At 40.2% G+C, this 12,802-nt stretch overlaps 1 protein-coding gene across 1 annotated transcript in view; it reads right to left on the reverse strand.

Annotated features, from left to right (window-relative positions):
• SLC5A1 (solute carrier family 5 member 1) overlaps positions 1-12,802 on the reverse strand; it is a 72,724-nt gene that overhangs the window by 39,055 nt on the left and 20,867 nt on the right. Inside the window, exons 3-5 of the mRNA XM_025933371.2 lie at positions 7,745-7,849; positions 6,685-6,744; positions 5,961-6,065 (exon numbers count right to left, since the gene is read on the reverse strand). Coding sequence (XP_025789156.1) covers positions 5,961-6,065; positions 6,685-6,744; positions 7,745-7,849 — 270 coding nt within the window. The remainder of the gene's footprint in view (positions 1-5,960; positions 6,066-6,684; positions 6,745-7,744; positions 7,850-12,802) is intronic.

Consider the following 12,802-nt stretch of genomic DNA (forward strand, 5'->3'; position numbering starts at 1 on the left):
CACATATGGGTGAGGCCACAATATGAAATATCTGTATTAAAGCCATGGGATTATGGGTGCTTTCTCCTCCAGATTTTCTTAAATACCATTGTTTCATTTTTCTTACAGTTCAAAAGTAGGGGGAGCAGAAATTTAAAAACATTATATTCTTTATGGGATATATAAGTGTACATATATATGTAGTAAAAATATTAAAACAGACCAGAAGAAAACATACCAAGTTTAAAACATGTACAACTTTTCAGAAGGAAGAAAACAGGGTCAAGAAAGATAGAGATAAGACTTCCATAATATCTGTGTTTTATTTCTTTTCTGTAAAAATGACTGATTTTTTGAGATCTATAGAATCTGAGTGGTGGTCTTTGCTATATTAGTCTTTTTACTTTTTTGTATGTTTGAAGTATTTCAAACATACTTTTTTAATTTATAAAAGTAGGGGAATGAATAGGTAAATATACCACCAGCACTAATAGAAAAGAACTCTCCTGTAATCCTATGGGATCATTTGTTTCTCAGCTCTTCCCAGATTGCTCCTTCTCTAAACTACTCTTAGCCCTTAATAAAGGGGGGGGGGGGGAGAAAATAGAAGAAAGGAAGGAAAAAAGCAAATTTCCCCAATGCTGCTAAGCAAAACCAAATTGAAGTAAAATAAAAAACTATCACACTCTAGACCAGGGGTCAGCAAACTTTTTCTGTAAAGGATCAGGTAATAAGTGTTTCATGTTTTGTAGGCCATACAGTATCTGTCTAACCTGCTCAACTCTGCAGTCAAAGCATGAAAGCAGCTATGGACAACACAATATTAGCCATGATCCAATAAAACTATATTTACAAAAACAAGGAGTTAGATTCAGCTCAAAAGCTTTGTTCCTGTCACTTTGAAAATTTGACTGAACCACGTCCATGGGATTCATGGGGAATAATAAAATTACAGATTCAGTTGGGAAAACCTCTTGAGTTTTTTTCATAGGAGTTTTTTCATAGGAAAACCTATGAGTCTCTGACCATGAGCCTTGGGCAGATTACTTCATCTCAGCTCAGATGCTTTGAGATCCTGTGATTCTATATGTGTGCTTTTGCTGCCCATTCTGGTCCGAGTTGTATCTGAGCCCCCAATAAATCCTGCCTGGCAACGACATTTGAGATCAAAAGCCCCATTGCTCAAATTTCTCTTTTCATTTGTGAAAGTGAATGGCTCAGGTAATAAGTATTCAAACTTTAAGCAAAAGCCAAAGCTCTTATTTTCACTCAAGGATCCAAAATGGCCAGTGGAGTTGCTGTAAAAGTTTACTGCAGTCATGTTAATAGCCCCAGGAAACATAAATAGGGACATTCAGTCATCATATGTAATGCATAAAGTCTGAGGCTTATCTCAAACGATTGCGCACACGTGAATAAGGTATGCGATACTAGGAAATTTTACAGAGCAGAACACTTCTCAGAACTTGATAAGTCAGGGTGCTCGGGAGGGGGACAGCGGGGAGCCAATACAATTCAGTGGAGTGCATGGAGGAATAATCAAATCCGGGTCTCAAAGCCCAAAATCTGGCCACAAGACAGTAGCCATAGTCAAGATTCCACACTACTGCTACTCAGTGGCCTGGATCACAACTGGACCCCTGCACCTGAAATGCTTTTTCTCTCCTATCAATTACATACTCACTGGATCCCTATGTCCTCCCCAAGCCTTCCTGGCATGTCCCTAGTTGTTCTCTATGTGGACTTGGATCTCACAAGACCCCTTCTCTTCTCACCCATCACACACAATGCCTCTACACACACACAACAAAATTGATTAATCTTTGTGTGTAATGTAAATAAACACCTATCTTACTTTATTAACTAACAATTCTTTTCTTTTGTCCATGAACTTGAAACTCATGTGTATCTTAATGTGAACTCCTAGAAGGTACATTCAACATCAGCATAATTATTTTAATGATTTCATGTTCTATGATTCATGGTGAACCTGAAGTCAGCCAAATGTATAGAGACAAAGTCTCATCTGTCTGACCCTTCCCCGCCCCTCCACTCTGCCTAAATGTCCTTCCTTCAGACCCTTCGTACCAGTGTGTAGTCAATGTTCTCTCCTCATAGTCCTCTGAAATCCTACTCTTGGAAACTTGTTCATAGTTATTTAACAGGCTATCTTAATTTTTCCCAAGGTTTTGAATTTTAACTGACTCTGTACAGAAGAAATGAAAGACTTAGAAGGCAGGGACCAGGGGTGCCTGGGTGGCTCAGTCAGTTAAGCATCCAACTCTTGATTTTGGCTCACAGTCGTGAGACTGAGCCCTACATCGGGCTCTGCACTGTCAGCAGAGTTTGCTTGGGATTCTCTCTCACTCTCTCTCTCTCTCTCAAAATAAATAAATAAAATTTAAAAAAAAAGGCAGGGACTACATAATGCCAAAGGTTTGGATTCAATAACAGGGATCCTACTGCTCATCCTAAAATTCTGCTACTTTTTAACTCCACAGAGTCCCTTCCCTTCTTGAGAACTGTTTCCCCATCTATAAAATGAGAGCATAGGACATAGAACTAGATGATCTATCCCATTCCACCACACTATGCTTTCATTCCATCCCAGCACAGAGTAGAACTGTGAGAACACAGACTCTGAAACTAAAGAGACCTGGGTGCCAATCTTGGTTTTGCCATACACTTCCTATGTGATTTGGGATAAATTACCTAACTTCTCTGAAACTCGGTTATCACTCCTACAAAGTGGAAAATAAAACAGAAATCCTTACCCATGCAGCACTGTTATGTGAACTGGAGATGGAATAAGTAAAGCCCCTATTGGAATCTAAGCAAGAGACTGACACTAAATAAAGGGCAACCCTCATCCTTCCTACATATTATTCAAGGAATTACTGCCTCTGGGCAGCAGGTGGAGCAGGTAGGATGTTGGGCAAGGCCTCCAGCAAGAAGCCCCAGAAATCATACAGAGAGGGAGCAGCCTATACCAAGTACTATTCAAAAGCAAAAATCAGAAAAAGCTGACTGCTGGGGAATAGGTTCCATCAGGACTTGAGCTGAGTTAGACTGCCCCTCAGCTACCTGGGGGCTCCCAAGTCAAAAGAGTTTAATCAGTAACCTGAACAGTAAGTGTTTGGAAGGCAAGGAGAGAGGTTGGGCATCTAGTTTATTTATATGACTACCCCACACCAGCTCCAAGGGCAAAGAGTACCCTTTCCATGGCAACTACAGTCAACAGACTTTTACCCGCTTGAACTGTGGACTTGAAGGTTTGGTTCCAAGACGGAGAATCCCAGTGCCCTCCTCTCAATGCTCATTAGACAGGTGCCACCTCACAAGCTAAACTAAGGAGCAGTTCCTTTGTCAACCCCGCCCCCAGCTCCAGGGTGACCTCCTTTCCCTCCCTGCTTACATTCCTTTTTCTCCTCCTATATCTGCTCTTCCCTCCCTCAGGAAGCCTGATTTCTCCACCCCTCCCAGCATTTCCAGTCTAGGCTCTGCACTGATATCTAATGATGTAGGATTGAAAAGCCCAGGGTCTTCATCTTATAACTAAAAACTAACCCTGAGGAGAGGAGGAGAATGTGAAGGTGGTGAAATCATCACAATGGTGGCAAAACACAAAGAGACCAGTCAAAGGCAATAGCAGTTTGAGCCAGGAAGCTGGGCAGGGAAAGAGCAGTGTTCTGGGCATCAGTCTTAACTCCAAGACAAAGCCCTATCAGCCCTATAGGCAACAGCATGTTTTCATTGAGTTGTATAAAAATGTATGTGCAAGACCATTCAATTAGGAAATAATAGTCTCTACAACAAATGGTGCTGAAAGATTTGGACATACACATGCAGAAGAGTGAAGCTGAACCCCCACCTCACATCATATACAAAAAAATAACTCAAAATGGATCAAAAACCTTAATGTAAGAGCTAAAAATATAAAATCCTTCAGAGAAAACATAGGGATCAATCTTCATGATCTTGGATTTGACAATGGATTCTTAGAAATTACAGCAAAAGCATAAGTAAATAAATAAACTAAAAATAGATAAACTGAACTTCATCAAGATTTAAAACTTTTGTGCCTCAAAGGACATTGTCAAGAAAAGGAAAAGACAACCTACAGAAAGGGGGATATTTGCAAATCCTATATCTGATAAAGGTCTAGAACCTGTAAAGAACTCTTTCAACTCAACAAAAGAAAAAGACAAACAATCCAATTTTTTTAAAAAAGTGTGTTCATGTAGGCCAGGGCTAGGGCTGGAGGGTAATGATATAAAACTGAAAAATAATTACAGTAAGCTGAAGATATAGATATAGGTATTTCCTTTAAAGAAAGTATAGTCAAATACAATGTATAGACTTCATTTGGATTCTGATTCAAACAAATCAACTGTAAGAAGAAAATTTTTATATAATCAGGAAAATCTGAATATGGACAGGTATTAAACTACCTAAATTAAGAAATTCCTATGGATTTTTTGTGTGATAATAGCACAAGGGTTATGTTTTTGTTTGTTTGTTTGTTTGTCTGTTTTAAGTCAAAGATGAGCCACCTGGGTTGCTCAATCAGTTAAGCCTCCCACTCTTGATTTCAGTTCAGGTCATGATCTCACAGTTCATAAGTTTAAGCCCTGAGTCAGGCTCTACGCTGACAGAATAGAGCCTGCTTGGGATTCTCTCTCTCTCTCTCTCTCTCTATCTCTATCTCTCTATCTCTCCCTCTCTCCTCCCTCTCTCTCTCTGTTTCTCTGTGCGTGTCTCAAAAACAAATAAATAAATAAATACATTTTTTAAAGTCAAAGGTATATTCTGAAGAATTCACAGTTAAATGACATAATATCTAGGATTTGACTTAAAATACTTCTGGAAAAAAAGTTAGAAGAGATAGGTGAACAAGAATGGCAAAATTATTATCATTGTTAAAGCACAGTGATGAGATTTAGTTCCACAAATGCTCATTGTACTATTCTTTCTCTGGGTATGTATGTTTGAAATTTTCCAAAATAAAAAAAAAATTACAAATGTGATTTAATATTGTAGTCATCTTGGCTTTAAGAAACCAGGAAAATAAAAGCTCTAGCAGCTATTTTTTAGCACCCCACCTAGCTAGAGCAGAAGGCTTATTTCAGATGCAACCTGACTCAAATTTCAACAAATCTTTTGGAAGATGCTGAGATTGGTCTAATCTTACCTTTGGTGCTGGATAGGGAAGGACAAGAAAAAGGAGGAAAACTGATCATACCCAATGAGAAAACTCCTCTGATAGAGCAGTGAGCACTTTGTAACTGCTGACCAACAGGAAAAGCTACAGCCACTCCCTATGTGGTCTCAGAAAATGCCACTTCTCTCTCTACCTCCGGATTTAGCAATGGATTCTTAGAAATGACACAAAAATATGAGCAACATAAGAAAAAACAGATCTAAAAAAACAGACAAGAAGCCTCATGCAATGAAAAGAACAGTGAGATGGAGCCAGAGGTCTGGGTTCTACTTTTGATTCAGGATCCTGAGCAAGTTTTCTCTAATCCCAGTTTTCACTTCCCTGTCCATAAAAGAAGAGGGAGAATTTCTGAGGTCACTTCAAGAGTTGCCACTGACTGCCCATGTTTAAGTGTATTAGAAACATCACCTAGAGCCAAATTCTGATCCCTCCAGGCACAAAGACTCACAGCTAACTCTAAGGTTAGAACTAGCCCTTAGATATTCTGAAGTTCCTTTTAGTCTTCTATTAAGAACAGTTTTCACTGAAACTTCTTGAATCTGTTTATGTTTTTAACCTTCCACATGGTGAAGGGTAAGGAATTCCATGTGTTGGCTCTTTGATGCATGAAATAGGACTTTACTCCTTAGAATAAGAAGACTAAAGGACCAAGTTAATAGAAACAAATATTGTTGTCCCTTGGTGGGCCAGGATGTACTAAGAAGAGGGAGCGGGCAGGTTCTAAGATAGCCAATGCCCGTCCCTGGGGCAGTAGACTCACCGAGATCTTGGTGAAAATGTAGAGTAACAGGGACAGAATAGAGAGGTAGATCTGGATCCTCTTGCCTCCAAATCGCTTCCTCAGGTACTCTGGCATCGTCACCACCTGCATGAGATGTAATGGAGGTCGCCATCAGTCAGAGTGACCAGAAGATCCAGAGCAAGCAGAGCAGTGGCATCCACATGGCATCAGATATATGCTCAAAAGTTAACCCTCGTGGGTCAGAGAAGTCTGTGATGTAGCCAGATGGCCCCTATTCTCCAGCCATTTGCTCATCTCTTTCCCACATGCCCTACCACTGCAGGGGTAGCTGGGTATTGTCCCAGAACATTTAAGGTGCCCAATAAATACTTTTTTAAATGAACACATGACTGTACATAACCAAGAAAGCAGATCTTTGCCCTGGAAGAGGAAGTGATAGATATATATCCCTATACAACATGCCTACTATGAACAAGACACTATAACAAAATAAATAAACATTAAAAAAATTGCTTTTAGGTAGTCAAAATTTTTTTTAAAAAGTAGTCAAAAGTTTATAACCTGGAAAAGAAAGCCAAAACACAAGTCATTCTCTGCCACTTATTCCATAAAGCCTCCTCTGCTTTCAGGAGGATGGAGCTCATATTATATATGTGTGTGTGTGCATATATGTGTATACATATGTAAACATATATAAATATACATTATCAGCAAGACATGGAATAACAGAGCAGATACTTACCCCAGCCTTAATGTAAATGGGAACAAACACCCAGCCTAAGACAACCACCCAAATCAGGGCCTGAAACAGACAAAAAAAAAAAAAAAAAAAAAAAGCACGTAAAGTCAAACCAGGAGGAACCTTAGCTCACCCTGCTGCCTGCAGGGCCCTCAACTACTATAGGACAATCAGCAAGCATTTTCTCCTGGGGTTCTGGGGACAACTCCCTTAAGTGGCCATCAGAAACTGAAAGAGGCTTTTGCTGCTCAGTTGGCCCATGGGAACAGCAATAGGGCATTAGTGGAGGAGACACCAGGGGGCTGCCCATAGACATCCCAGCTCCTCTTGCCTCTTCTCTGATTACAAGGAGTAAAATACCATTTAGAGAACTTTTAAGTAATAATAATTAATAATAATAATAATAATAATAATAATAAATAATGGGAATCTGGTGGTAAGAATTTCCAAACCTCTAATATGGCCAAAAGGGTACAGGAGGGCTTGGAATTTTTAATTTTTAAACAATTTTTTTAAATTTATTTATTGTTTAATTTACATCCAAGTTAGTTAGCATATAGTACAACAATGATTTCAGGAGTAGATTCCTTAATGCCTCTTATCCCTTTAGCCCATCCCCCCTCCTACAACCCCTCCAGCAACCCTCTCTTTGTTCTCTATATTTAAGAGTCTCTTTTGTTTTGTTCCCCTCCCTGTTTTTATACTCTTTTTGCTTCCCTTTCCTTATGTTCATCTGTTTAGTATCTTAAATTCCTCATATGAGTGAAGTCATATGATATTTGCCTTTCTCTGACTAATTTTGCTTAGCCTAATAGGAGGGCTTGGATTTTTAAAGAAAAAAACACTATTGCCATCATATCTGTAGTTTTCTCATGTTGCTCTGGTAGAAGAGCAGCAGGACCCTGGGGCTCCTGAAGCTGTGCCCCTCTTCTATCTGCATCCAAGGGTGTCCCTGGTTGGTTCCCTAACACTCAGAGCATCTCTAAACATAGACTGAAGTGGCTGACTGGCTGACTGCTAAAACTCCTTCCAGCTCCAGGACAGTGTCTCTGATGTTACTCACATTCCATTCAAAGCCCCCAGTGGCGATGCCTGCTGCAGCTCCTGTCCCTGCCAGCCCCACAAAGTGGCCACTTCCAATGTTACTGGCAAAGAGAGATGCTCCAACCTGGAAACACAAAGAGAAAATCTGGTAAGAACTCTATGGTCCAGGACACTCAGAGGTAGACCAAAGAGAGAAGAGACATGTCACCCAAGAGAAGGACAAGAAATAGAAGAGGCAGGCTGGGAACTTGACTGTGTGTTCGTTGGGACCACAGGTTCACAAGATGGATGTGGGGTCTTGGGTAATAGTGAAGGAGAGGATGGAAGAAAAGGCAATGTGTATCCCCAAATCAGATCAAATCTGATACAAACCTGTGGGGTTTTTTGTCAGCCCAACGCCAAAGAGTGAAGAAAATACGGGCAACCCCACAGTTCACTGAGCCTCCCTTATAAGTCTTCCAAAAGGCTGTCAGCTGAAAAGCAGGGCCTGTGCCATTCATCCCTGTGTCCTCCAACAGTTGACCAATACCTTGACCAAGGACCTTGACCAATACTGGCTCTCAGTAAATGCAGACAGTTTTAATAAAAGAAATCATTTAAAGGAAGCCTCTGGGCATCAGCCCTCTCACTTACCAGAGAAGTCAGGGGGTAGAGCCTATACTTCCCAATGATTCTTAACTATTAAATTCTATGATCCCATGTGCTCCCAAGAAACATGAGATGCTACTAATAATAACTCCCTAAATCAATATAGTATTTTTATTTTTTATTTTTTACAAAGGTCTCATAGACCCCATGGACACATACACAAAACACATGTATTTTTCAAGGACATACATATGTCTAAATACATAGGTAGAAGACAGATTGGAAGGATATATATTAAAAACCCAAGATTGGAAGCCTGGAAGGAAAAAGGAGAATGAGATTGTGAATGGGAGATGGAAGAAAAAACATCAGATAAAACAAGAGAAGGATCTTGCACTAACTAATCATAATACTGTGCCATCAACTCAATTGCATCTAACCTCCAACAGAACCCCAGGAAGTTTTAGACTCCTTCTGTACCCAGGAGGAGAGGCAGAGCACCATTTGATAATTATCAAACTAGTATAATTATCCCCATTATTGCTTAGCAACGGGGGAAAGCTGGTAGTTATTTATCTATTATCCCTAAGATGGTCCAGATCTGGAACAAAACAAAGAACAGTATTTCACAAAAGACAAATTACTCCAAGAAACTGTCCTAGCTACATCAGTCCCTACCTCCAATATAAGGTAATGGTTGCTTAGTACCAAATAGTTAAGTCAGAGAGGAGGGCGTTCCCTGAAGGCCAGGTCAGAAAGTCTCTGGAATGATGCAATAATGATATAAAAGTACACTCATTCATTCACTCAGTGAATATTAATTTAGCATCAACTCAATGTAACATGCACTATTCTAGACCCTGGGGACTCCAATGTGAATAGCACAGACAAAATCCCTACTCTCCAGAATCTTATATTCTAACCAACATAAATAAACATAAATAAAATTTTTTAAAAGAGAGATCAGAGAATGGTCAGTGCTGTAAAGAGAACAGAGAGGGTGTGATAGAGTGACTAGTTCCAATTGGAGAGTCAAGAAAGGTCCCTCTGTGTAGATGCCCTCTACGTTAAGATTGAAGTGATAAAAGAAGTCCAATGTGTCAAATCAGAAGAAAAGTAGTTGTAGTTAAAAAGCAAAAAGAAGGGCAGACTGGCTGGAGTGTTGTGGGCAAGGAGGAGGGTGGTATGAGATGAGGCTGGGAAGCTGGGCAGGGATATATCAGGAAGGTCCTAGCAGGCAAGGAGGATAGGAGGTTTGAATTTTATTCTAAGTGTGGGAAAACACTGGTGGGAGTGGGGGGCAGTTAATCAGTGGAGAGAAAGGACTTAATTTGCTTTTTAAAGATTGTTCTCAAGTACATGGAGAAGATAGTGTTGGGGGCAAGGGAGAAAACATAAAAATGTAGAGGAGGCTATTGCTGTATCTACATAAGAAGACAGTGGCTCGGTCTCTGGTGGTAGCAGTCAAGACAAGGGCAAGTGTAGAGATTGGAGTGTGTTTTAGAAGCAAGTTGACAGGAGTCCTGAATCTAAGAGTTACCCTTGAAGGATCAGGTGTGGGAAATGAGAGAAAGAGTAATCAAGGGTAACTCCTAGACTCAGGACTTGAGTAGGTGGATGCCATTTATTAAAAAGGGGAAAATGGATCCAAAGATGGGTGGATAAAGAAGATGCAGTAATATATATACAATGGCATATATTACTTAGCCATACAAAAGAATGAAATCTTGCCATTTGCAACAACAATAGACCTAGAGGGTATGATGCTAAGTGAAGTAGGTCAATCAGAGAAAGACAAATACCATATAATATCACTCATCTGTGGAATTTAAGTAACAAAACAAAACAAAGAAAAAGAGATAAAAAAAAAAACTCTTAAATGCAGAGAATAAACTGGTGATCACCAGAGGGGAGGTTGCAGGGGGGTGTGAAATAGATAAAAGGGATTAAGAGTACACTTATCCTGATGAGCACTGAGAATTGTACATAATTGTTGAATCATATTGTACACCTAAAATTAATATAACATTGTATGTTAATTATACTTAAATTTTAAAAAAAGGAAGGGGAAATTTGGAGGAAAGCAGGCTGTTCAGAGATATTCACCTCTTTCTCCTCAAAGTTGGATGGAGATAACAGTCCACTTTTAATCAGAATTACCTTTGTCATGTAGCCTGCCTTCCATGATCCATTATCTTTTCATTTATCATCTCTCACTTGATAAATTATTAAGCCTAATGTTGTACTATTAAGAGCATAATTACCAGTAATGATTAACTGCATTAGATTAACCATAAGTTCAAGAAGTCCTCTCCAACATCCCTCCAAAGGGAATCATTGAACTTTAAGAAGTTGCTGGCTTTCCTGAGGTACCCCCTTACTGTCTGATGGAATAGGGGTCAGGAGAGCTTTGCCTTGCACAGATTTACTTAATTTCTGTCATAGTCACTACTCTTCTCCAAGTCATTTGCCTTGGCCTCATTCTGGACTCCCTCCCTTCACCCCATGGCCTTCACTCAATCATTTACCAAAACCCTGACTCTGCCTCCACAAAGTCAAAGGCATCTAGCACTTCTTATACTGCCCTTGTACAGGCTGTGATTATCTCTCAACAGTCTTCTAGATAATTTCCAGTCTCCCCCTACACACATGGCCAGTTCCCCAAAGCACAACTCTGATCAAGCCACTTCCCTATTCAGAGAACCTCCTCAACATCCAAATGGGCCTGCCAAGTAGTCTTCCTGGAAGTTCCAGGTTTAAAGACATAGTCCTAAGAATTCAGAAAGATTTCAGGTTAGAGTCCCCTCCAGTGAGAAGGAAGTATGAAAATAAAAATTAGAGTTTGAATACTTTCTTAACCTCTTACTATCTGGGTGATCATAACATCTGTGAGCCTCAATCTTCTCTCATGACAGGTTGTTCAGAAGTCAAATGAGATTATGAATCAGTAATGATTGACATTTTACTGACCCTCAAACAGAGTCCTTTCTCTCCTCCAAGAGGATAATCATTTCATCCTCAAAGACAACTCACAAGAGCTACAATGGACACAGTTGGAGTCTGAATTGTGTTCCCCCAAAATTCATGTGTGGTAGCCCTAACTTCCTAATGTGACCTTATTTGGAGATAGGGTATTTAGGGAGGTAATTAAGGTTAAATTAGGTCATAAGGGTGGGGCCCTAATCTATTTGATAGGACTGGTCCTTATAAGAAAAAGAAAAAGACATCATCTCTCTCATTCTCTCTCATTCTCTCTCTCTCACTCTCATTTTTTACTCAGAAAAGAGACCATGTGAATGCACAGACAAAAGGCAGCCATCTACAATCCAGAAAGAGAGGTCTCGCCAGAAACCAACCCTGACAGCACCTTGATCTTGAGCTTCCAGCCTCCAGAACTGTGAAAAAATAAATCTCTCTTGTTTGAGGCTCCCAGTCTATGGTATTGTGTTATGGAAGCCCAAGCAAGCTAATACAGACACCATTGCTTCATCACCTCCATTCCCCTGCCAGGTTTTCATTCTGCCCTTCCTCTCACTGAAGCTCATTAACAACGCTTTCATCATTCTAATTTCCCAAACACTCCCTCTGTCTACCCCTCACCCACATTCATGCCCATTTGGGAATCATGCCCCATCCAGGGAGTGATCCAGTGACATGAATCATGTCCTTCTCTGTAATCTCCTCCCACATTGCCTCTGAGTTCAGGGTTTTAGACTTCATCTAAAATTTCCCCAGCTTGACCTTGCTTTTGACTAACTTCTTTCCAAGCCTTCCTCATCCCCTGATGGGGCTCAGGAAGCTATTATAAGTATTTAGATGGCTTTACTGTAACTGTGCAAGATGAGCTGGGTCAGACAACACTCAACAGGTTTGATAGCATGGTAATCAGGGAAATAACATAATGTGACATCACAAATGGAAAAAAAAACCACTACATTTTCCTTTGAATTTGGAGGAATTCATAATCACACTTTACTACCTAAACACCTTACCCTAGAAAGTTGGCAGGATGGGAAATACTTGGAGAAATTATAGAATCACAGAGTCTTAAAGAGTTATATGGACCCACAAATGTCACAGTTTGAATCCCTTCTGCAATACCCCCCCCCCAAGTGATGGTTGGTTTCTGGATGCCATGCTTCTAGTGACAGAGAATTTGCCCAATTTACAAGGCAGCTGAATCCATAGAGGAACAATTCTAATGGTTAAAAAGTCCTTCTTTACCTTGAGCTGAAATCTACCCATTTGTCTACTTCTGCCTTCTGGAGTGATACAGAACAAGTCAAATCTCTCTCCCACAAGCTAGCTCTTCCAAGGTCTAAGGAAAGGGATTGTGCCCACCCTCAAATCTTCTCCAGGCTAAGCTTCCTCTTCTCATGTGTCTGCTCCTCACTGGCCATGGAATTGAATCTCACCATCTGTGTTACTATCTGCTGCCCTCAGTTTTAACAGTGTCCACAGATGGGCCTCAGGCCCAAATGAACCACTT

The sequence above is a fragment of the Puma concolor genome, chromosome D3, assembly GCF_028749965.1.
Source record: "Puma concolor isolate L17-30 chromosome D3, mPumCon1.1.hap2, whole genome shotgun sequence".
Taxonomy (NCBI): domain Eukaryota; kingdom Metazoa; phylum Chordata; class Mammalia; order Carnivora; family Felidae; genus Puma; species Puma concolor.